At 40.8% G+C, this 27314-nt stretch overlaps 1 protein-coding gene across 1 annotated transcript in view; it reads right to left on the minus strand.

The window, feature by feature from the left end:
* Window positions 1–27314, minus strand: part of LOC136883268 (forkhead box protein N3) — a 276711-nt gene that overhangs the window by 21722 nt on the left and 227675 nt on the right. Inside the window, exon 6 of the mRNA XM_067155479.2 lies at window positions 9780–9868. Within this exon, the coding sequence (XP_067011580.2) occupies window positions 9780–9868 (89 nt within the window). The remainder of the gene's footprint in view (window positions 1–9779; window positions 9869–27314) is intronic.

Below are 27314 nucleotides of genomic sequence, written 5' to 3' on the forward strand. Positions count from 1 at the left end.
TGGATGGATGGATGGATGGATGGATGGATGGATGGATGGATGGATGGATGGATGGATGGATGGATGGATGGATGGATGGATGGATGGATGGATGGATGGATGGATGGATGGATGGATGGATGGATGGATGGATGGATGGATGGATGGATGGATGGATGGATGGATGGATGGATGGATGGATGGATGGATGGATGGATGGATGGATGGATGGATGGATGGATGGATGGATGGATGGATGGATGGATGGATGGATGGATGGATGGATGGATGGATGGATGGATGGATGGATGGATGGATGGATGGATGGATGGATGGATGGATGGATGGATGGATGGATGGATGGATGGATGGATGGATGGATGGATGGATGGATGGATGGATGGATGGATGGATGGATGGATGGATGGATGGATGGATGGATGGATGGATGGATGGATGGATGGATGGATGGATGGATGGATGGATGGATGGATGGATGGATGGATGGATGGATGGATGGATGGATGGATGGATGGATGGATGGATGGATGGATGGATGGATGGATGGATGGATGGATGGATGGATGGATGGATGGATGGATGGATGGATGGATGGATGGATGGATGGATGGATGGATGGATGGATGGATGGATGGATGGATGGATGGATGGATGGATGGATGGATGGATGGATGGATGGATGGATGGATGGATGGATGGATGGATGGATGGATGGATGGATGGATGGATGGATGGATGGATGGATGGATGGATGGATGGATGGATGGATGGATGGATGGATGGATGGATGGATGGATGGATGGATGGATGGATGGATGGATGGATGGATGGATGTGAATTTAAAACGATCAGTGGAACCAACCCACAGTGCCTCACATGCACAGAAGCTGGCATAGAACAATAGAATTACTGAACAAGGGACTGCTTCCAGAGCACAATACTGAATCAATGATACTTGTAGTCAAAAGGGGTCCAAAATCCAAGTCAGCGGTCCCTCACAATGGTACTTATCGCTAGGAAAGTAGAACCATAGTATTTGTCATGTTGCAGTACTAATCAAGAGTAGCGTAGACTCATGGGATTCCACACATTATGGTACTACTCACAGGTAATGAAATTCGCACATGTATTACAGACCTGCGCTGTTCCGCACATTGTGGCGCCATTTACAGGCAGCGCAAACTCTATGGTGTTCATCACGTATGTGTACTAACCACACGGACTCGTACTATCCCGTGGTGTTCCTCATAGAGTGGGTACTAATCATAGGCAAGCCAGAACCATGGGTTCCCTCATCCCACGGTGTTGCTCATATAGTGCTACTAATCACCGGTACTGTAAAAGCCTCCGAGCCCTCGTTTGCTACTAATCACAAACCTATTTGGTACCCAACATAGTGGTACTACGCGCAAGTAAAAGTGGCCCATGGTGTTCCCCGCGTGGTGGTACTAATCACAAGTAGTTTCATGGTTCTAATACAAGCATCCATTGGTCACCCCTTTTAGTTGCCTCTTACGACAGGCAGAGGATACCCTGGGGGAATCCTTCATCTGCGTCCCCCATCCACAGGGGGTTGTGTGTTTGGTCCTCGAGAGGTATTCTATTTCCCTCAAGTCTGCCGGCAAGCCGGTTAGGACGCCCCTATCCGCCACCTGGGACGCGCCATGTGGGAGTATCACCTCTCCCCCTGCTACGCCAGCATAGCAGGCTTGTGGAGGTAAAATATCGCTGTTTCTTTTAACCGAATGAAGTATCCAAAATATTTTTTTACGCTCATTCTTAATATATTCAGACCAATTTAAAGTTTCATTCATTGTCACTCCAAGATTTCTCACAGTTCGGCTGAATGGAATTACTCTATCCTTCAGTATAACTTGAGGCATAGTTTCGTATCATAGTGTGGCCAACAATTTTTGAAAGCCAAAAATGATTGCTTGTATCTTGGATAGGTTAAGAAGGAGGGAATTTTTCAGGGAGTAAGCATTAAGTCGCTGAAAGTCAGCAGTAATGCCTGTTATGGCATGAGGCAAATCAGAGGTCTTACAGTGACAGTAAATCTGTAAGTCGTCCACATAAAGATGGTAGTTACAATTCTTTAAATTTGATGAAATGTCATTTATGTATAAAATAAAGAGCAATGGGCCTAAAACACTACCCTGAGGCGTGCCTTCTTTCCTGGTTAGCCAGTGAGAGGTTTGATCAAGGGTTATAATTCGTTGCACACAAGTTTTGAGGTACGATGAAAAGAAATTAATAGTTCGTTGATCGAAGTAGTAAGATTGCATCTTGTTTAATAGAGCGTGGATGTTTATGGTGTCAAATGTGCTACTGAAATCGAGGAGAGTAAGTATTGTCACCAGTCTTTGGTCCATTGCATGTCATATGTCATTAGTCACTTTGAGCAGGGCAGTTGCTGTGCTGTGTCCCTTCTTGAAGCCAGATTGCAATGGGTCTAGGAGAGAATGGTTGTTTAAGTATTCCAACACCTGCTCATGAACCAAACGCTTGAGTGCTTTGGAAATCGCAGGTAAAATAGAAATTGGTCTGTAGTCAGATGGTTGGGAGGTGTCAGGTTTCTGTGGTGTTACAATTAATAAATAAACTTGAAATCTGATGGTGTACGTCGTCGTATATCTGCATAATATATTTGGACTTTTCGTATGTGTTGTTGGAACATATGCACGGCACATTTTATACTTCTATGTTGGTAACATAGTGTATTCAACTGCCTGAAATGTGTACGTTAACGCCATCTATGCGCGCGCAGTGGAACTTGCAGTGAGTTTGAACGCTGATAGACAGATAGCACGTGACTCGCTAGACTGTTGTGTGTGCTGGGTGCTTTTGGAACGGCTGTCTGGTATTTGAACTTGCTGGAGAATGATGCTCATAACTGGCTCTCTGATGCCAGCTGGCGTATTAAACATGCCTAGTACAGGCATTGGGTGAAAGGCGTTCTGTATCCCTTTCAGGGATTGTAAATTGTAAATAATATGTATAGCATTAAGGTATAAGATGTATATGGTTGTGGTATTAGTTTTAAAATGTAGTGTTTGCCTTGTGAGTGATAGTGATTGTTCGGTTCCTTAATTCATTATGGATTTTTTGTTAATGTAGTTCTCTTCATTCATGTAAGTACTGCCCTTTTTTATTTGTTGATAGGTTTTTTCTAAATTTTGTGTATGCCTCGTAGTTTGGTGTTCATATTTTTGCGAGGTGTAATTTGGTAATTTGTAATTTGGTGGAATGATGAAGTGAGAGCAGCTTGTAAACGTAAAAAGGCTTATCAGAAATGGCTCCAAACAAGGGCCAAGGCAGACAGGGATTGGTACGTAGATGAAAGAAACAGAGCGAAACAAATAGTTGTTGAATCCAAACAGAAGTCATGGGAAGATTTTGGTAATAACCTGGAAAGGCTAGGTCAAGCAGCAGGGAAACCTTTCTGGACAGTAATAAAGAATCTCAGGAAGGGAGGGAAAAAGGAAATGAACAGTGTTTTGAGTAATTCAGGTGAACTCATAATAGATCCGAGGGAATCACTGGAGAGGTGGAGGGAATATTTTGAACATCTTCTCAATGTAAAAGGAAATCATCATGGTGGTGTTGCAAACAGCCAAGCTCATGGGGAGGACGAAAATGATGTTGGTGAAATTATGCTTGAGGAAGTGGAAAGGATAGTGAATAAACTCCATTGTCATAAGGCTGCAGGAATAGATGAAATTAGACCTGAAATGGTGAAGTATAGTGGGAAGGCAGGGATGAAATGGCTTCATAGAGTAGTAAAATTAGCGTGGAGTGTTGGTAAGGTACCTTCAGATTGGACAAAAGCAGTAATTGCACCTATCTATAAGCAAGGGAACAGGAAGGATTGCAACAACTATCGAGGTATCTCATTGATTAGTATACCAGGCAAAGTATTCACTGGCATCTTGGAAGGGAGGGTGCGATCAGTCATTGAGAGGAAGTTGGATGAAAACCAGTGTGGTTTCAGACGACAGAGAGGCAGTCAGGATCAGATTTTCAGTATGCGCCAGGTAATTGAAAAATGCTACGAGAGGAATAGGCAGTTGTGTTTATGTTTCGTAGATCTAGAGAAAGCATATGACAGGGTACCGAGGGAAAAGATGTTCGCCATACTGGGGGACTATGGAATTAAAGGTGGATTATTAAAATCAATCAAAGGCATTTATGTTGACAATTGGGCTTCAGTGAGAATTGATGGTAGAATGAGTTCTTGGTTCAGGGTACTTACAGGAGTTAGACAAGGCTGTAATCTTTCACCTTTGCTGTTCGTAGTTTACATGGATCATCTGCGGAAAGGTATAAAATGGCAGGGAGGGATTCAGTTAGGTGGAAATGTAGTAAGCAGTGTGGCCTATGCTGACGACTTGGTCTTAATGGCAGACTGTGCCGAAAGCTTGCAGTCTAATATTTTGGAACTTGAAAATAGGTGCAATGAGTATGGTATGAAAATTAGCCTCTCGAAGACTAAATTGATGTCAGTAGGTAAGAAATTCAACAGAATTGAATGTCAGATTGGAGATACAAAGCTAGAACAGGTCGATAATTTCAGGTATTTAGGTTGTGTGTTCTCCCAGGATAGTAATACAGTAAGTGAGATTGAATCAAGGTGTAGTAAAGCTAATGCAGTGTGCTCGCAGTTGCGATCAGCAGTATTCTGTAAGAAGGAAGTCAGCTCCCAGACGAAACTATCTTTACATCAGTCTGTTTTCAGACCAACTTTGCTTTACGGAAGCGAAAGCTGGGTGGACTCAGGATATCTTATTCATACGTTAGAAGTAACAGACATGAAAGTAGCAAGAATGATTGTTGGTACAAACAGGTGGGAACAATGGCAGGAGGGTACTCGGAATGAGGAGATAAAGGCTCATTTAGGAATGAACTTGATGGATGAAGCTGTACGCATAAACAGGCAAATGGAGGAGGATAGGTTACCTAGGAGAATAATGGACTCTGCTATGGAGGGTAAGAGAAGTAGAGGGAGACCAAGACGACTGTTACAAGTGAACTATGTAGCATGAGTGGAATGTAATTTTGTTAAGACTTTATTGGCAAAGTACTATATAATGTTTCATTTATCATGACCTAACCTGTACTGTTATTTGTAGAGCATAAGATAATTTAATGACCTAACCTGTACTGTATAATATTGTAACATAGGCATTTGTAAATAGTAGAATTCTGTTCTATAGTTACTGGAAAGATCCAGAAAGTTACATAACTTTGTACAAGGTGTGTTACTTTGTTGGTATGTGTTCTAGAAAATGTGTTCTGTCTGTTCTGGAAAAATACGACTTTCGCGATCATGCGTATTCTAGAATGTTAGCCAAAGTTCGCGATCAAAAGTAAGGTTGTGATTGGTGAGTCTAGGTGGCGATAGGGAACACGTGCACGCTGATTGGCTGCCTCCACGGCCAGTAATTCCTATATTTGGTGAGCGAGGCAGTGTTCGAATGAATTCTGTATCCTGAAATCTGTCGGTCTTGGTCTATCTGTCTGCGAGCAGCCTATCTGGATGACGTCCCCCAGTTTTCGGGATGGCACTCTCCTCAGGTAAGCACTCTTGAATTCCGTCCTGCTAAAATTTCCGTAATGTTCCGATTTGCTTTTCATACAGGAGTCTGCCCTAACCTCGCCTAGATTCACCAAATTAGTTACTTATGACGCCTTAGTTTTCAGCTGGACTTACCTGTTCGTTTCCGAGGCATTCCCGTTTTGTTTCAATAAAATATGTAGAATGTAGTTTAATATTATTTCCCTTGGGGTTTGCCTGGTAGTTCTGTATCACTTTAGCTACGCTAAGTTTTGGATAACCTTTTTCACATCACTGTATATTGCATTGAACAACTACATTGGTAAATAGATGTATAGTTGATTTGAAATTTGAATTTACACTGGTACGAAATAACCTATGTATATCACTGAACTTATAGCTCATAACTTGGAATGTATTTGTAAAATTATCTTGTAAATAATATTTTTTAAATCTAAGGATCACGGTGATTTATTCGGAATCCGCTATCTAAGCCATGTCCATGCCTTTGGTAGGTTCCCAGCCTTTTCATCTTCCCGGTTTGTTGTTCACTAGTTGGCCCTACTGATGTTTACATACATGTTTTGTTGGAGACCCGCGCGATGCCAGCTACTGTTTTTCTGAGTGTGTAGTGTTTTCTTATATTGTGTATTGTACTCTTACCTTCCCTTTTAACTGTGTTTGTGCCTTGTTTGTGTTACCACTGTAGTCTCGAGGTAACATTTGAACCACGTTCTGCTACCAAATGTTACCATTGGTCTGCCATTGTTGATTTTCTGCCCTTATCTTTGCCTGTCGTTACATAACTGTTGCATTATTATTATTATTATTATTATTATTATTATTATTATTATTATTATTATTATTATTATTATTATTATTATTATTATTATTATTATTATCACCTTATCGCATGGAGAGTCTGCCTCTGGATGCCGTTGTGTAAGGATCTCTATTGTTGTTGCTCTCTTACGAGTGTGTATTTGAGTATGTGATTACTAACATTTTGGATTGCATGACCGGTTTTGTCTTGAAGTGTACGGCATATGAATTATGTCTTCTTGTTTCTTTCTGTTGGGGTTTAATATTGGTGGTGTTTAATTTTACTATGCAACATGGTTCTATTTTGTGGTATGCTAATGTGACTGATATTTTTCGTCAAGATATGTCTTGGTGATTCATTTGATGCGACGCAAATTTGCATTTTCCTTCTTCTGCTATGCGTTCAGTGCGGAGAACCATCCATCGACAATGGTTCTTAGAAATTTTATTTATTTTTAAGTGTAGATAGCATGTAATATGGTTCATTTTTGGTCTATTCAAGGAGCTCCTTTCTTAGTTAGGTCGCTAGGGTTAGTATTTCATTTTAAATAATTTAAATTTTCCTAAATTTTGTACTATTTACCTAAATTATTTATTTATTTATTTAAATTAAGAGATAGTTTATTTATTTGTTAAAAACCTCACCTTAGGATTTATAAATTATTTATTCTAATTTAAAAAGCCCTATATTTAACCAAATTTCTCTTCCTTTTAAAAAAAAATAAACGATTATAATGTAGGTATGATTTATGTATTTATTTTTATTCACTTGAAACTTAAAATATTTCTTCTAACTAGATAAAATTGATTTATTTCACCTATTTATTTGCTGCTAACGAGGTAATAGTTTGTATTTATATTTGCATTAATTATAGTATAGTTGTTTTTTGAAATGGGTGTATACATTTTTCTTGTAGATGCTTGTTCTGGTTCCCTTGTTGATCCCACCCCTTTTAGTTCCTTGGGAAATGGGTCCCTTGTGTTCAATATTCACTCTTCCACATTTATTTTAAATTTTTTCTGTGTTTTGGTAGCATTTTGATTTTGTTGCTTCCTTGTTGTGATACGCCTTCCCATGGTGTCACTAGCCGGACACCATTTTGATATCACTTGTGTGAGGGGGCGTCATTTCTTAGGCACAGGGATAACATTGGCTAGTTTCCATAGTGAAGGAAACGTTCCATTTTTAACCCTGACAGTGACACCATACGATTTTCTGATGTGTCGTGCGAATGAATGACATCTAGTCCTCATAAGGAGGGGAGAGTTATCCCCTCCACCACCTCTATTCCTTGTTCATTCCGTCTGGTAACTTTAACGTAACTTTAAATAATAGGCTTTGAGTGGCAAGTCTTTGAGACATGTGGTGTAACTAAAGCGATATTTGTAGACGTGTTACTGTCAGGGTTAAGGCAGTAGTTAAAAATGTGGGTAATAATTGGTAAAACAGCACCAATAATGTTGTGTATGAAAGTTATAGGGATATCATCCACTCCTCTGGCTTTTTATTTCATAGAATATAATACTTTTTTAACTTTATTAGCAGTAACAGGGTGGAATGTAAAATCTTGTTGGTCAGGTAAAGGGTTCATAACGGAGTTGGGTACTGAGTTTGGGGGATTTAGTACATTAGGTGGTGTTCTTTCTTCAGTAAAAAACTCATTTAACCTATCGAGTGGTATGTCTGGCACATGAAGTTGTTGCTGAGGTTTCCCTATGCCTAAGGAACGAAGCATGTTCCAACACTGCTAGAATTCATGTTTGCAGTCATGTTTTGCAAGTAAGTAAATTTACGGTTTCTAACGAACTGTTTAACTTTATTTCTAAGGACCCAATAATTTTCGAAGTCACTTTGGTCATGAGTGGAGATGGCCGGGACTGGAATCTGGCCGTGAATTATAACTTTGTTTGGGTTATTTGTAACAATGTGGTCAATGAGCATGTGTGTTTCATAGTTTTCTGTGTAAGTGTGATTAGTAGGCTCTAAAAGGAGGATGGTCATATCACAGGAAGAAAACATGTCAATAAATTATTTAGTTTCATACATTTTAGTAAGTAGGCAATAATATGCTCGTAACTAGGCAGTAGGTCAAGTAAGCGAAATTCAAATTCAGTCATATTTGTTATTTTGGGCAGCTTGTATACAATAACTATAAGGAGTTTCTGTTGGTTAATAATGACTTCAACAAACATGAATTCTGGCCATAGCTGTACATTGTTAGATGATACACAGATCACCTGGCTTTTTGAGTCGTTTCTGCAGTACAAGGCCACCCCACCTCCTCTTCTGCCATCAGATGTATCATGACGTAAGAGGGAATACCGGTAAAGTTGTACCATACCAGACGGTATGCTTGGTGTAAGCCAGCTTTTGCTAACACCAAGAATCTGGATATTATTTTCCCTCATTATGGCTTGAATTTCGTCGAAGTGTGATACCAAGGAGAGTGAATTGATGTGGCAGCACTGTAAACAGTTGGTAGAGGGAAATAATGCCTGTTTGAGGAGCAAGCTGGAGGTGAGAGGGGGTTGCCAAGGTCAGTGTCAGGTACAGAGCTCTGGATCAGCTGAAGAACGGAATGTTAACGAAATAGTATAACAGAAATACCGTGCAACTTACCTCAACATCCTGATAACACTGACTACCACTAACACACACACAGGCACACACATAATACACTTACAAAAACACTTAAGAATAACAAGCAGATGCACTATCGAGCTGTGCTATTTCATTTCAATTGTCACTGTTATCCCACAGATTTTTTATGCTGTCCAGTTCTGCGACAGTGGTGATGGATCTTTTCGTCCCATTAGGCAGGTGAATCATAATGCGTCCGTCTTGGATCCAGACGCGGGATGGCCCGAAGTGATCGTTAGCAAGTTATCCACTTACGGGTTTTGGTGAGGGACTCAGCGATGAGTACCTTTGTGCCCTTCAGGAGCCGCTTCGCCTTCCACACTCGGTCACGTTCGTGGTAACGGGTAAACTGAACTATTACAGGGTGTCTGCCTGTAGATACCACGTCAGCTGCTGAGCGCTGAGGCCGCCCAATCCTGTGGCACCGGTCGAAGCTCTCCATTCGCCAAAAGCTGTTGGACACCTCAGATGATCGCTTCATTTACTATTGCCTGACTGTAGTGGGGTAACCGACCAGACAGTTCCGCTCCATAGCTAAGTGGTTAGCGTGCTGGCCTTTGGTCACATGGGTCCCAGGTTCGATTCCCGGCAATTTTAACCATAACTGGTTAATTCCCCTGGCTTGGGGACTGGGTGTATCATTTAATCCTCATCACGACGCCTACGGGAGTCAAATCAAAACACCTGCCACACGGCATTTCATTCCACCAACCAGACAACGCATGGTCTTGTATTAAATATTAAATAAGAAGTACATCAAACCTGAGTGTTTCTGGAAGTCCTCATTCTTTTCTTTGCACGCCGCATATCTAAAGGATTTTCTTCATCTTCAGGTCGCTTATACCACTCAGCTGAAACAATTAACATTAAAAGTATTAGCTGAAAGTAATGTATACAATGCCATATTATACAATACAGTCAAACATTCAGGCTTACTTCCACTATCATCACCATCTAGATTTTTAAAGGGACCTAACAGCTAGGTCATCGGCCCCTGATGGTACAAGATGCAACAAAATGAAAATAAAACTTCAAAATGTATCCACTGACTAGAATCTAAAATGAATGATCATGAAACAAAAACAATCTGTGGAACCAACTCACAATGTCTAACACCGGCTCCTCATAATAGTAGTAAGCAGAACCATTATATTCCTCCGACTCCGCGCCGGCCCCTCGGTTCAAATCCTGCTCACTCCACGTGAGATTTGTGCTGGAAGAAGCGGAGGCGGGACAGGTTTTTCTCCGGGTAGTCCGTTTTTCCCTGTCATATTTCATTCCAGCAACACACTCCAATATCATTTCATTTCATCTGTCAGTCATTAATCATTGTCCCAGAGGACTGGCGGCACAAATCCTATCCTCGCCGCTAGATGGGGGCTTCATTCATTCCATTCCTAACCCAGTCGAATAACTGGAAACAGTCCGTGGATTTTAATTCATTTCATTTTCATTTCAGTGGTATTAATCACAGGAAATGTAGACTCATGGTAGTCCGACTCGTTGGCTGAATGGTCAGCGTACTGGCCTTCGGTTCAGAGGGTCCCGGGTTCGATTCCCGGCCGGGTCGGGGATTTTAATCGCTTCTGATTCATTCTTCTGACTCGGGGACTGGGTGTTTGTGTCCGTCCCAACACTCTCCTCTTCAAATTCAGACAACATACCACACTACAAACCACCACAGAAACACGCAATAGTGATTACATGCCTCCATATAGGGTTGGCGTCAGGAAGGTCATCCGGCCGTAAAACAGGGCCAAATCCACATGTGCGACCCAGTTCGCACCCGCGACCCCACAGGTGTGGGAAAAAGCGGTAGGAAAAGAAGAAGAAGAAAGAATGTAGACTCATGGTATGTCACACACAATGTAACCGAAACCCATGGTGTTTCACACATAAGGACACTATTCACAAGCAACGCAGATTCATGGTGTTCCTCACTTAGTGGGATTAATTATGGGCGCCAGTATTTCCGTGGTGTTCCTCACTTAGTGGAACTAATCACAGGCCATGTATACTCACAGTGTTCCTCACACAGTGCTACTAATCATATGCAATGGAGGCCCATGGTGTATCACACTTTACGGTAATGTCTACAAGCAACACAAACCCATGGTGTTGCTCACATAATGGCACTACTCTCAGGCAACTCAGATTCATGGTGTTCCTCACATAGTTGTACTAATTACGGGCTCCAGCCAAACCCGTGGTATTTCTTACAAGGTGATAGTAATCACTACTCATATATAACGCACTAGAACCGACCGGTGGAATGTACACTAAACAGTTACCATAAGCAACAACCAGGCCTCACATAATGCTACTATAATGTAGACCCATGGTTTTCATTGCAAGGTGGTACTAGTCGCCAGTAACATCGACCCACGGTGTTTCACAGCTAATGGTATTAATTACACTCAGTCTCATGATTCTAATGTCGTTGCCCTTTTAGTTTCCTCTTACGACAGGCAGGGAATACCGTGGGTGTGTTCTTCGTCTGTGTCCTCCACCCACAGGGGGTTGTCTAGTCATTCAAGACTTGGCTATGACCTGAAGCTTGTGCACACATAACCCTGAGCTGGCACAGTCCTCGGAAACAACAACTTCAAGGCCAATGACAATATTCATACACAGACGCCCTTCTACTTAATTGGTTAATTCCAATGGCTTGGGGGCTGGGTGTGTGTGTGGCATATTCAATATTACAAATCATTCTAGGTAGAGCCCTCATCTTCACAGACATGCAGGTCGCCTAATAGGCCGTCTACTAGAAAAAGACCTGCACCAGGCCTCTCCAGAGGCCATACGCCATTATTAATGGTTCATGGGAATGGGACTCTGTTACTCCCATAGGTCCGAGGCTTGCTTAAAATGTTCTGAGCTCGGTAAATTCATGAAATTCGATGCTACCCTACTTGCACATATGTATTGATTAGGTGGAAGCTTCAAACCTTCATATTTGTGAATATAATCAACACTGAAATGAAACTTATAGATTGCCGGGCTGAGTGGCTCAGACGGTTGAGACGCTGGCCTTCTGACCCCAACTTGGCAGGTTTGATCCTGGCTCAGTCCGGTGGTATTTGAAGGTGCTCAAATACGTCAGCCTCGTGTCAGTAGATTTACTGGCACGTAAAAGAACTCCTGCGGGACTAAATTCCGTCACCTCGGCGTCTCCGAAGACCGAAAAAGTAGTTAGTGGGACGTAAAGCAAATAGCATTATTATTATTATTATTATTATTATTATTATTATTAAACTTATAGATTATGATCTTAAGAGGATGACGCTAAACAAGGAGCTTTCAAAAGAGGCTCCATGGAAATAAGAAGTAGAATAGTCCAAGTGAGGATCTCTTCTCTAACAGGTTATGGACCACCAGTGAATTGTATAGTCCTAGCCACCTGAGCACAAGGAGGGCCACGACTCAGAATATGTCCGAGATGCCCACTCCCATTCCATAGCAACTGGTATCCCGACTCTCAGGACCACTTACTAGGCCACTCAGCCGTTGCCCATGGTTCACGAACTAGGACGTGACTACAGTAACCCACACCATGAACAAAAATGCCATGGCAAAAATGACAGTGGGAGGTGGGGGGAAAATGGAAAAATTAATTGAGACAAGAGATAGTAAAATATAAATATTGAATTTTCACGACCACATTGTAATCGAAACAGACTTTCAACGTATTAGGTCGTGTTACGTACATGTAGTACGTGTTGAAGTGATGTTAAGTACAGAACCGACGCGAAATCGGGAGGTTGTGGGTTCGGATCCCACTGGTGTCCAGCTGACCATTTTTGTTCTGTACTTAACATCTCTTTAACACGTACTACATGTACGTAACACGACCTAATACGTTGAAAGTCTGTTTCGAGTAAAATATAAGTGTGGAAATTAAAAAGACTCGTTGGCTGAATGGACAGGGTAGTGGCCTTCGGTTCAGAGGGTCCTGGGTTCAATTCCCGGCCGGGTCAGGGATTTTAACCTTAATAATATATAAATATATGTATTGATTTCATGGAAGCTTCAAATCTTCATATTTATCCTCTTAAGATCTTTTGCTACCATGTTTTTACTTACTTCCTTCATTAAGCTGCAGATTGTTCTTATGGAGTTTTCTTCTCTCTCTTTCTTAACCAGGAAGACCCAGTGTAGAGTTTCTGATTCTTCCCACTTCCTTATATTGTTGATTCCTCTTCCTGGTTGCATTGTCTCTTACTACTTTAAATCTGTGCAGGTGCTTTTCAAGATGGCAGTGGCCAGTAAGCTCCCTCCCTGCTAACTTCTTCTGTATGCTTCTTGATGGGACTTTGTACTAGTTCCTTCTTCTTTGTACCCATTGTCCATACGAGATCCTACATACTGGTTCTGGACCCACAAAGAGTGTCTCTGATCCTCTCATAGATAGTAGATTGTCTCCCTTCTATTCCTGTGAGCCCCAGTACCCATACCGTTTTGACAACACCGTACTATTAGAGCTTCAGGAGAAGAGAGTGGCAATACCAAACAGTTTTGGATGACAATTGAAAAGCATCAAACACTTCGATGGCTGCTTGGTTATCCTTGAAAATGAGAATTTTCCTACCTTTGTAGCCCATTTTCAAGTTTTCCTCAAGGCATATGGTAATGGCTAGCACTTCAGCTTGATAAACTGTAGCGCCTCTGCCCAGGCTCATTTGGATGTGTAAAACTTCCCCTGTTACAGCATTGTGACATTGTTATATATTATTAGCATCTGGCAAGGAAATTGTACACAGAATATACAACATATACACAATAACGCTAATTCACTTCAGGCATTTGTGCTATCTGTGGAAGCGTGCTGGGCCCATAACCCAGAGGTCCATGGATCGTAACCACGCTCTGCTACCAAATGTAACCGTAATCGGGATAATTACACCTACTAATAATAATAATAATAATAATAATAATAAATATAATAATACTGAATATTGACAATGATAATAATAATACCACAGAATAATAAATAACAATAATGCAAAAATGATAATAAAAATAATAAATGTTAACATAATGTTGACATAAAATGTGAATAAAGAAATAGTGAAAATAATATACGTAGGTGCTTTGAAAAGTTCTCGGAATGTATTATAATTAAGTATCTTACCTCGGTGGAACTGCTTTTATTTTTCACCATAGTCTCCCTGTAGACTAATGCATTTGGTCCAGGCGATGTTCCAATGCCTTGATCCCATCTCGAAAATGAGATTCCTCCAGGCCTGCAAAATACCTCTCCAGTTCGGCTGTCAGTTCTTCCCTTGTAGAAAATTTCCATCCACCGAGGAAAATTTTCAGCTTGGGGAATAGATGAAAGTCTGATGGTGCCAAATCAGGTAAATAAGGTGGATGTGGCAACAATTCGTATCCCAGTTCATGAAGTTTTGCCATGGCAATAACACTTGTGTGCAACGGAGTGTTGTCCTGATGAAAGATGACTTTTTCCTTTCCAAACCAGGCCTTCTTTCGCATATCTTTTCCTGTAGTTGGTCTAGGAGGTTTGCATAGTATTGTCTTGTAATTGTTTGGCCAGTCGGAAGATAATCTATCAGCAGAATGCCTTTTGCATCCCAGAAAACTGAGGCCATGACCTTTCCGGCCGAACACACTGCCTTTGCTTTCTTTGGTGGTTGTGAATCAGCATGTTTCCACTGCTTTGACTGCTGTTTTGTCTCTGGGGTATAGTAGTGGACCCAAGTTTCATCTGTAGTCACAAACCGGCGCAAAAATCTTGTTGGTTGCACTGAAAACAGGCCAGACTTTGTTCGGACATTTTGAATCTGGTGCGTTTATTGTCCAATGTCAAGAGCTGCGGCACCCATCTTGCGGATAATGTTTTCATACCCAATTCTTCGGTTAAAATATAATATACCCATTCAGAAGACATCCCTACAGCTTCAGCAATCTCCCGCACTTTCAGTCGACAATCCTCCATGACCAATTTATGCACTTTTGCGATAAATTCTGGGGTCGTAACACTTTTTGGCCGTGCAATACACGGATCATCATCCAAGCTCTCCCGACCAAATTTAAGCTCGCTGGTCCACTTGGCAACAGCTGAAAATGAAAGAGCAGAGTCCCCCAGTATGTTCTGAAAGTTGGCATGAATTTCCTTTGTTTTCATACCTTTCTTTACAAAATATTTAATCACTGCTCGAATCTCAGTTTTTTCCATTGTCACAAATCACTATGCGGGAACAACAACAAAGAGTCGTCACTACCACACTCCTGCAGCTAGAGCACTGACGGGCCACGTGTTCACTCACAAAGGATGTGTGATTATTGCGCGGGAACCTCGTTGCTCTAGCACTGACATCTAGCGGTGATTCCGAGAACTTTTCAAACCGTCCTCATAGACACTTAATAATATGAATAAGGAAATGGTAAAAGCAGTAGCAGAGAATTCACATCAGAACATGGAAACATGACAAGTATCTTTCGATACGCAATATTAAATCAAATACACGGGAACACTTACAGGGCTAAAAATGACAACTAAGAGGGGAGAGTGGAAGGTGCTTGGAACCCTATGAGGGGCATGGGAAGGTACGGCGTTATGGGGGAGAAAAGACTTACAATCATCACCTCGAAACTCATCATATTAGCATAATCAAAACCAATATTACAAGAAATAAGATCATGACATATCAACTGATACTTATGCACAAATGAAGGGTGTTTAAAGTCTTTAACAAAATACAGTTCCAAGACACGGAACCAAGACGTACTTAAGTAACTTAGAGAAAATTTGATTTAACAATAGAAGTGTGATGCTACATTACAAAGTATAGTTTAAAACGCAAGTAAGTGATATAACTGAAATTACGGCAACAGGAACCTAGGGCAAACTCGGACACGTTAAATTTAAAATTTAGAAATTTGAAAACGACATTAAGCAAGGAAATACCGAAATACCAAAGTAATTAAATTAAATCAAACGAAACCAGAAAACATCAAGAATAACATTGAAATAACACTTACCAATAAACACTGGAGTTCCCGGGGGGAGGCCCCAAGCGCGAGTGCTCGCTAGGGCGGTCGGATGTAAATGACGCCGAGCACATGCATTATTTTTCCGAAGCCGGCAGAAGACCAGAAATAGCCCGATCACAATTAACCAATAAGAAACAACTTCCACTAGGTTCTCTATCTTTTCACCAATAGGAAATCTCGTTATTCTAGCGAAAGAAATTGCATGACCATATATGGTCATATCAAGATAGTTAGCAACTTCTTGCGATTTCCTATTACAACACCTATTTTAACAGCAATAACCGCACATGCGGTATAGGATACTTCACAACTAAAGCACCTTTACATTTTCATCAGATTACAATTTTGACATACAGAATTACGAAAATTAATTTTCAAATAATTCTTCAAGAAATTCTTCAAGTAAATTAATTTAAATTATCAATTACATAAAATTTATATACAAAAAAAATCACTGTATGCATCTTGCAATGTTCATACTGTTCAATATATCTTGCCTATTGCCTAAAAGAAAAATTATTACACACATATTTAAATTACTATTTCTTGCTGTTACATAAAATAATTCCAGTAGAGTCCAGAGTTCCAACCAAAAATGAAATCCTTCAGACACAGTAAATAAAAACAACTTTAAAATTATATTTCCCATAGTTCAGTTCTCCGATTCACCACATATTACAATCATATCTGAATGTGCAACTTTTGAATCCACTGTAGTGCTTCTGCTGTTGGTGATAGGAAGTCTTCCAATCTACCTGGATAAGCCCGTAGTTGATGCTTGCTTACAATGTGAGGAATGGTCTGGTAAGGGGCTCCACAATCACATTCTGGAGATGGTACAAAGTTCCACTTGTAGAGAGAATTCCAGCACCTTCTGTTACCTGTCCTGATCCTGTTCAGTCTGGACCAAGTTGAACGCGACAGTTGGGATCCGTTAGCAATCTTTTCACCTCTGAAGATGATATGCAGGGGCAAGTCAGTAGTTATTCCAGCGACCTTTCCACTCCTCCAAAGCATTGAAGTTGGTGGACGTCTTCAGAGCAGCATCACAAAGGGGTGGATGTTGTAATTTCAGTCTTCGGAGGATTCTTGCTGATCTTGTTGTACTCTCGAACAAGAGCACTGGATCTTTCTAAGTCAGGTGGCAGTTGATCTGATGGTGCCAGATATAAGACACATGCTGGGGTCAATATGCTTCGTATACGGGCTATTGAGCCACACTGCAGCACAACAGTCGACAGTAGAGGAAACCAGTCTTAAGGCTCAAGAGTGCAGTAGATCCCCAAGTTAACTTCTGAATAATATTGTTTCGGGTTTTCAGTTTCTTCAACAAGTTCAAAAGATGTTCCTTGAACGGTCCCAGGTAACACCAACGTTGTTGTGAAGGCACGACAGAAGTCATAGAGATGAGCACATTTTGAACTGAGAAGCCATAGAGACGAGTACACGATGTGAGAAAGTACAGAGACAAGTTGTCGAAAGTGCTTGAGTGATTACAAGTTTGGCGTCAGCGGAGAGCGGGTCTTTATGAAGTGTTGGAATAGAAAATATGCTAGTGTAGAACAGGACATGAAATTTAACTTGTGAACTTGTCAACTGTGGATATTGATTAGCTGAGTGTACACAACATCGGTGTGGAAATAAGTAATGCTCGAGATGTGGAAATAATTTGAGCCACCAAGGATGACTACAACGGGGACGAGATGAGGACACATGTGGATTGTTTTACTTTTCTTTTGTAAATATTTCTTTGCATGGTTTCCACTTTCTGGTGGAAAGAACAAATCACAGACACTTGATGGATGTAAAAGCTTTACCAGAAGAAGCATACGAAATCATAGAGTTGTGATGGCAAAAATGACAGTGGGAGGTGGAGGGAAAATGGAAAAAATTGAGATAAGAGATAGTAAAATATAATTGTGGAAATTAAAAAGACTCGTTGGCTGAATGGGCAAGGTAGTGGCCTTCGGTTCAGAGGGTCCCGGATTCAATTCCCGGCCAGGTCAGGGATTTTAACCTTAATTGGTTGATTCCAATGGCTCGGGGGCTGGGTGTGTGTGGCATATTTAATATTACAAATCATTCTAGGTAGAGCCCTCATCTTCACAGGCATGCAGGTCACCTAATAGGCCGCCTACTAGAAAAAGACCTGCACCAGGCCTCTCCAGAGGCCATACGCCATTATTAATGGTTCATGGGGTGGGTTACTGTAGTCACGTACTAGTTCGTGAACCATGGGCAACGGCTGAGTGGCCTAGTAAGTGGTCCTGAGAGTCTATGGGAGTGGAATGAGAGTGAGCATCTCGGACATATTCTGATCATGGCCCTCCTTGTGCTCAGGCGGCTAGGACTATACAATTCACTGGTGGTCCATAACCTGTTAGAGAAGAGATCCTCACTTGGACTATGTGCAAGTAGGGTAGCATCCTGCTTCATGAATTTACCGAGCTCAGAACATTTTAAGCAAGCCTTGGACCTATGGGAGTAACAGAGTCCCATTCCTATTTGACAGGCGAGGGACTCCCTGGAAACAACTTGGTGAACGAAATGGAATTTGATGGGGAGCTATCAATATTAATGGGGCTTATGGAAGAAAGTAGAACTGGCTAAGACAGCAAGGAGGATGCATCTGAATGTGCTAGGAGTAAGTGATATTTGGGTAAGGGGAGATAATGAGGAAGAGATAGGAGATTATAAAGTGTACTTGACGCGTGTTAGAAAGAGAAGGGCAGAGTCTGGGGTAGGACTGTGTATCAGGAATACCATTGCACGCAACATAGTTTAAGTTAGGCACGTAAATGAGCGAATGATGTGGGTAGATTTGTCAGTTGGAGGAATTAAGGGAATAGGACTAGAATTGTCTCTGTGTATTCACCATGTGAGGGTACAGATGAGGATGAAGTTGACAAGTTTTATGAAGCACTGAGTGACATCGTGGTCAGGGTCAACAGCAAGGAGAGAATAGTGCTAATGGGCGATTTCAATGCTAGTTGGGAATACGACTGAAGGATACGAAAGGGTGATTGGTAAATGTGGGGAAGATATGGAAGCTAATGGGAATGGGAAGCGTTTGCTGGACTTCTGTGCTAGTATGGGTTTAGCTCTTACGAATACATTCTTCAAGCATAAGGCTATTCACTGCTACACATGGGAGGCTAGGGGTACCAGATCCATAATAGACTATATCTTAACCGACTTTGAATTCAGGAAATCTGTTAGGAATGTACGAGTTTTCTGGGGATTTTTCGATGATAAAAACCACTATGTGATCTATAGTGAACTAAATATCTCCAGGCCTAGGGTAGAGAAAGTGAAATCTGTCTGCAAACGAATAAGGGTAGAAAATCTCCAGGATGAGGAAATTAGACAGAAGTACATGGATATGATTAGTGAGAAGTTTCGTACAGTAGACAGTAAGCAGGTTCAGGATATAGAAAGTGAATGGGTGGCATACAGGGATGCTGTAGTAGAAACAGCAAGGGAATGCCTAGGAACAACTGTGTGTAAAGATGGGAAAAAGCGAACATCTTGGTGGAACGATGAAGTGAGAGCAGCTTGTAAACGTAAAAAGAAGGCTTATCAGAAATAGCTCCAAACAAGGGCCGAGGCAGACAGGGATTGGTACGTAGATGAAAGAAATAGAGCGAAACAAATAGTTGTTGAATACAAAAAGATGTCCTGGGAAGATTTTGGTAACAACTTGGAAAGGCTAGGTCAAGCAGCAGGGAAACCTTTCTGGACAGTAATAAAGAATCTTAGGAAGGGAGGGAAAAAGGAAATGAACAGTGTTTTGAGTAATTCAGGTGAACTCATAATAGATCCCAGGGAATCACAGGAGAGATGGAGGGAATATTTTGAACATCTTCTCAATGTAAAAGGATATCATCCTGGTGGTGTTGCAAACAGCCAAGCTCATGGGGAGGAGGAAAATGATGTTGGTGAAATTACGCTTGAGGAAGTGGGAAGGATGGTAAATAAACTCCATTGTCATAAAGCAGCAGGAATAGATGAAATTAGACCTGAAATGGTGAACTATAGTGGGAAGGCAGGGATGAAATGGCTTCCTAGAGTAGTAAAATTAGCGTGGAGTGTTGGTAAGGTACCTTCAGATTGGACAAAAGCAGTAATTGCACCTATCTATAAGCAAGGGAACAGGAAGGATTGCAACAATTATCGAGGTATCTCATTGATTAATATACCAGGCAAAGTATTCACTGGCATCTTAGAAGGGAGGGTGCGATCAATCGTTGAGAGGAAGTTGGATGAAAACCAGTGTGGTTTCAGACCACAGAGAGGCTGTCAGGATCAGATTTTCAGTATGCGCCAGGTATTTGAAAAATGCTACGAGAGGAATAGGCAGTTGTGTTTATGTTTCTTAGATCTAGAGAAAGCATACGACAGGGTACCGAGGGAAAGATGTCACTATACTGGGGGACTATGGAATTAAAGGTAGGTTATTAAAATTAATCAAAGGCATTTATGTTGACAATTGGGCATCAGTGAGAATTGATGGTAGAATGAGTTCTTGGTTCAGGGTACTTACAGGGGTTAGACAATGCTGCAATCTTTCACCTTTGCTGCTCGTAGTTTACATGGATCATCTGCTGAAAGATATAAAATTGCAGGGAGGGATTCAGTTAGGTGGAAATGTAGTAAGCAGTGGCCTATGCTGACAACTTGGTCTTAATGGCAGATTGTGCCGAAAGCATGCAGTCTAATATCTTGGAACTTGAAAATAGGTGCAATGAGTATGGTATGAAAATTAGCCTCTCGAAGACTAAATTGATGTCAGTAGGTAAGAAATTCAACAGAATTGAATGTCAGATTGGTGATACAAAGCTAGAACAGGTCGATAATTTCAAGTATTTAGGTTGTGTGTTCTCCCAGGATGGTAATATAGTAAGTGAGATTGAATCAAGGTGTAGTCAAGCTAATGGAGTGAGCTCGCAGTTGCAATCAACAGTATTCTGTAAGAAGGAAATCAGCTCCCAGACAAAACTGTCGTTACATCGGTCTGTTTGCTGACCAACTTCGCTGTACGGGAGCGAAAGCTGGGTGGACTGAGGATATCTTATTCATAAGTTAGAAGTAACAGACATGAAAGTAGCAAGAATGATTGCTGGTACAAACAGGTGGGAACAATGGCAGGAGGGTACTCAGAATGAGGAGATAAAGGCTAATTTAGGATTGACTCGATGGATGAAGCTGTACGCATAAACCGGCTTCGGTGGTGGGGTCATGTGAGGCGAATGGAGGAGGATAGGTTACCTACGAGAATAATGGACTCTGTTATGGAGGGTAAGAGAAGTAGAGGTAGACCAAGTCGATGATGGTTAGACTCGGTTTCTAATGATTTAAAGATAAGATAGAACTAAATGACGCCACAACACTAGCTGCAAATCGAGGATTGTGGCAACGTTTAGTAAATTTACAGAGGCTTGCAGACTGAACGCTGAAAGGCATAACAGTCTATAATGATAATGTATGTACTAAAAGATAGGAATGTACAGGAAGAATTTCTGCACAGACTGAAACAAGAAATTACAGTTACTGAAGTAGGAAATGTGGAAGATGAATTGTCGAACTTCAAAGAGGGATTCGTAAGTGGGGAGGAGAGTGCCTGTGGTATAACATCGATGAGACTGAAAGAAAAGGAGACACCATGGTGGAATGAGAAGGTGAGAGAAACAGTGAAGGAAAAGAAGAAAGCCACAGGAACTTTATAATAAGAGTAAAGATAAGAAATTTGTACAAGAAGAAAAGTTAAGAAGAATTTACACAAAAGATGGAAACACATGGAGCTGGCAGTAAAAGACTGCAGTATCGAATTATACAAAGTATTAGGAAAGAGAGAGTTCATACAAAGCTGATGAAAGAGTAAGGTGGAAAGTTGATAACACATCTGGAAGAAATAAAGAGAAGATGGAAGGAGTATTTTGATAAACTGCTGAATGTGAGAAATTGTGCAGCGGAGACACTGTAGTAATATGGTGTGATGACTCAGGAGCAGAAAGTGGTATAACCATGTCAGAGGTGGAATTAGCAGTCCGTAAAATGAAAATGGGGAAGGCACCAAGGATGGATGAAATTAGTGTGGAAATGATAAAGTCTGCTGGATCTGTTGGACTACAATCGGTGTTCAGATTGTTAAAGTGCAAATGGAGACAGAAATGTGTGCCAGAAGATTGGGGATAGGGAAGTGTGTGATAACTAAAGAGAAAGGACACTCTTATCACAAGTGACAAAAATACTAGAAAAAATATCAGAGAGGGGAATGAGAAGAAAGGGGGAGAAGTTGAAGATCTGCAGTGGATAAAATCTTCAACATGAGGCAATTAATGGAAAAGAATTGGTAATGTGGAAAGAATCTAAAAAAGACATACGCTAGTGTTCCTAGGGAGAAACTGGGTCAAAAAGAGACTTGGTACGCAAACTATAGCAATGGTGCAAGCAATATACAACAACTGCATCAGCAGCATACAGACCTGTTGAAAAAACAGAATGCTTTAGAAATGAAACTGGACTAAGACAGGGGAGTGTGCTGTCACACATTTTGGTTATCGTCAAAATTGTAAAGGACAAATAGGAAGAGGGAAATGAAGTTATTAGTATTTGCAGATGATATTGTGTTCTGGAGAATGAACAGCAAAGAAGTACAAGAAGAACTTGATGTGCTGAACAAGAAATTTGAAAAGTATGGTAAAGATCAGTGCAAGACCATGGTGATATCAAGAGAAGAAAGACAAGGGAAAGGCATTGTGAAAATTGGTGGTCAAAACCTTCAAATTACCTGGGGAGTGATACAAGGCTTAGAGAGAGAGAGAGAGAGAGAGAGAGAGAGTGCGTGTGAATAGCTCTGTAATAATATTATTATAATTGAGGATTTTCTAAATTTATTTACATTTTTTGCTGCTGTTTCTGTAACTTTAAGTCATATTTGATAGATACATTTATTGGTGTCATGAATTTTTTAGTGCTTTTCTTGGGAAAAGGTGAAAATTATGGAGTGAAAGATTGATAATGGTTGCTATTGTACTATAAACAAATTAATCCTGCTCTTTGAAGGTTAAAGTTTCCTTTCATCACCATAAGACCTATAAGTGTCGGTGTGACGTAAAGTAAGTAGCAAAAAAAAATTCTTTATATAGGTGATTTTTTTCATTCTTTCTCTTCTTTCTTTGTGTTGGACTGAATTGTGGTGAAGTGATAGAACTGGCTTAGGTACAACTCCCGTAAAGGCTGACCAGCACAGAACCGCTGTTTAATGTTCATTCGTCATGGGGGATGTAAGTCAGTTCAATTACTTCGTGGTCCCAACTTTAATTAGTTTCTAGTATGACATACCAACAACTAAATTTAGTTCCTAATACTACGTAGCACCAGGTACCAACTTGGGCGATGAAGGGGAGGACACTAATTGCGCGCGATGTTTAATTATTCTTTTCGTTATATGGTAATCAACAAGTTACTGTTGAAAATGGATGTCCCTGTTTGTGCAAGTTATACCTAACAGAGTCCACAATCTCTTTCTGGCAGCTGCTTATCCATTAAGGTATATTCAGTGTTGGTATAAATGTTCCTTTTTTTCCTATATCCTTCTTTATGTGTGTGTATGAAATAATTTTTCAACATTTTACTGTCTCCCTACATTGGTCTGGATACGTTAGGTCCGGCTAGTGACAAAGCGATTGGTCTCTGAACAAGCAAACATTAGAAACCGCGAAGCAGCTTTAGGCTTCTATTTTTTGTTAATATTAAGTCATAAGAGGCGTATTCTAAGCTTTACAGTGTTCAGATCCATAATTACTGCATGGCTAGTAACAAAGCAATTGGTCTGGGTAGGTTATGTCCGGCTAGTGACAAAATCATTAGTCAGAATTCGTTAGGTCCGGCTAGTGACAAAACCACTGGTCTGTGAACAACCAAACATTAGAAGCCACAAAGCAGCTTCTTATTGACAAAGGATTGGTCTGTGAAGAAGCAAAACGTTAGAAGCTGCGAAGCAGCTTTAGGCTTCTATTTCTTATTAATATTGAACCACAAGTGGCGCAATCTATGCTTTACAATGTTCAGATCCGTAATTACTGCATAGCTAGAGTAGAACGCAGCCCGGAAGGCGGTTTCGTATCTTCGACTGCGCAGAGAGAGACAGAACTATGAGCTGCGGTGATGCCAATTTGGCTACTAATAACAGCACGAAAGTGTAAACATTTTTTCATGTAGTTATATCTTGAATTTCAAAGCGATGACCTATATTTTTTTGGGGGCTTAAAAGTTTCCTCAAAGTCCAAATTAATTATTAACATCGAACCCCGAGAAAGTGTTGAGGGAAATTTTCGAGATATTAAAGAATGTAAATGGAAGATGAGAGAAATGAAAGGCGAATTGCAGAGAGCATACCAGCACGAAAGTGTAAACAGTTTTTTATGTAGTTATATCTTGAATTCCAAAGCGATGACCTATATATTTCTTGGGCTTAAAAGTTTCCTGAAAGTCCAAATTAATTTTTAACATCAGACACCGAGAAAGTGTTGAGGGAAGCCATGTAGAAATGAATAAATATGCTATGTTATTGGCTTTATGTCGCACCGATAGATAGGTCTTATGGCGACGATGGGACAGCAAAGGGCTAGGACTGGGAAGGAAGCGGCCGTGGCCTTAATTAAGGTACAGCCCCAGCATTTGCCTGGTGTGAAAATGGGAAACCACGGAAAACCATCTTCAGGGCTGCCGACAGTGGGGTTCGAACCCACTATCTCCCAAATACAGGATACTGGCCGCACTTAAACGACTGCAGCTATCGAGCTCGGTAAATAAATATGCAATTGCAAAACTAATGTAAGAAATACACTTGCGCAAGCCGTATACCGTATTGGAATTGAGAAGCTTTGAAGTCCTAATTTTATAATATGAAAATATGAAAAAAGCTAACAATAAACACTGAATGAAAACTACAGTAGATATTAAAACAAAATTAAAACATAAATTAAATTAATAAATACAAAATTACCTGAGCATTAAGTCGGAGAGATACCGCCAAGATCGTCTTCTCCGTCATCGTCGTCTTCGTCACTATCTTGGAGATTGATAATGAAAGGCTCCATTACATCATCCCTAGGAATCTCTCGCTCATAATCCTCCTCTTGTAATTCCTCCGCGTGCCGTACATATTTTTCCCTTGCCTCAGTTGATATGCTTGCAATAGCCTCATTTGTCAGTCTCTCAACGTCGGCGATTTTAAAAGTGCTGTTTTTGTCGGCAACATATCCTTTCATTTGAGCCCAAATGAGCTCAACTGGATTATAATGGCAGTGGTAGGGGGGGAGGCTAACTACTTGATTGCCATGTTGTTCGGCAATGCTGTCTATTTCATATGATACTGTCTTTGATTTAAATAATTTTACCACAGTGAGTAATTCTTCTCTTGTCTGCGAAGAAGTATGAGGAATATTGCGCCTCGAAAGCCAAGACAGTATATCAGCTTTCTGGGTATTGGTGCATGGAGCTCGGTCGAGTTGAAAAAAATGAATACTGGCATTGTCCATTACTACTGTGGAATTGGGTGGTATGTTAGGCAATAATTTTTCCACAAACCATTTCTTGAAAAGTGAATAGGTCATATCTTTATGGTAGTCTGAATTTGTTGTCTTGGATTTCGAGTGGAATACTAATTTGCACTGCAGGATGAATCCAGTAGCAGATGAACCGGCATGGCAAACAATGAGGCGTCCTCCCTCACCAATAGGTACCCTCAATCCTCCAAGAACCATCACTCATTTTCCAACAGGCACTTTTGGTGTGGTTCTGATTCACCCACGTCTCGTCTAGATAGAATATTAAAGACTTCCCGGCTTCTCTTATTTTATGAATTGTTCTCAAGAAGGTTATTCTAGCTGCAACAATGTCAACCCTTTCCATTAAGAATTTCCTCCCGTCATTGCATTTCTTAAAGAAGAAATCCATTTTTTCAGAATCCACAGCATAGAATCTTTACTGGCTTTAAATCCCACTGCTGACTTCATTTTCCGGGCCAGTTTCAATGCCGTAGGATATTCGCCGTTTTTATACATATCAAATATTGTTGTACGCAGAACATTCTTATTGAAATCATCAAGGTCCGTCACTGGCTTCTTTCTCTTCGGGTTCTTCCCTAGTGACCTGAACACTACATTATTTTTATTTTTATTTTTGTAGCTTGTTATCCTCTGTATTGTTTGTAAGCCGATACCACATGCGAGTGCTGTCTTCTATTGCGGCGTGGCAACATCGCATTCTTCGCCTTCCCCGCCTCTGAACGCCTGCCGCTGCATGCTTACAAAGTACAAATACACTCTAAAGACTATTTCCCTCGCCTGTTGATGCAATACTTGTCTTTTTGCTCTTCCTGGATCCATCTTACACACGCAAATAATTCCCTAAATTCGCTGATTATGATATATACAAATAAAACTCGAAACGTTCACTCGTGACTCGCACAAACAGGTAACTCTTACTGAAATGATTCTATTGGCTCAGTGGAACAGACGTCATACTACCAAGCGCGTGAATGTTACTGCGCAACCCTCCTCAAACTGCCTTCCCGGCTGCGATCCACTCTAGTGACGAAGTGATTGGTCTGGATAGGTTAGGTCCGGCTAGTGACAAAATCATTGGTCTGTGAACAACCAAACATTAGAAGCCACAAAGTAGTACCGTGTAATTTGTAATTTTGTGAATATATTGTAGTATTGAAAAGGTGGAAACGTTTACGTTGTTATTATTATTACTTATATTTTATTGACAAAGCGATTGGTCTGGGTAGGTTAGGCCCGGCTAGTGACAAAACCACTGGTCTGTGAACAACCAAACATTAGAAGCCGCTGCGGCTTCTAAACTCTATTTCTTTAGGCCTCTATTTCCTATTCATATTAAAGCATAAGTGGCGCAATCTATGCTTTCCAATGTTCAGAATCGTAATTATTGCATCGCTACGTCTGAACTATTTCAACATGTTCTTATTTCTGTTTGGTGTTCATATATAATCATGGCTGGCAGTGGCACGAATGGACGCTGCCATTGTCTGAAGATTTTCCCTATGAAACGTCACTCCGATAACTCAAGACAGCGAGATATTCTTATTCTTATTTATTTCATATGCTTATTCTTTCACATTGCCTCATTCTCTTAGGTCTTTTTATACCACAGTGCACTATGTCTTCTGGTATGGGCTAGAGCAATCTTGTTACTTTCATTGATCTGTCTCAGCTTTATCCATGGCTTTGACAAAATGAAAGTGACTGA

The sequence above is a fragment of the Anabrus simplex genome, chromosome 11 (genome assembly GCF_040414725.1).
Source record: "Anabrus simplex isolate iqAnaSimp1 chromosome 11, ASM4041472v1, whole genome shotgun sequence".
Taxonomy (NCBI): Eukaryota; Metazoa; Arthropoda; class Insecta; order Orthoptera; family Tettigoniidae; genus Anabrus; species Anabrus simplex.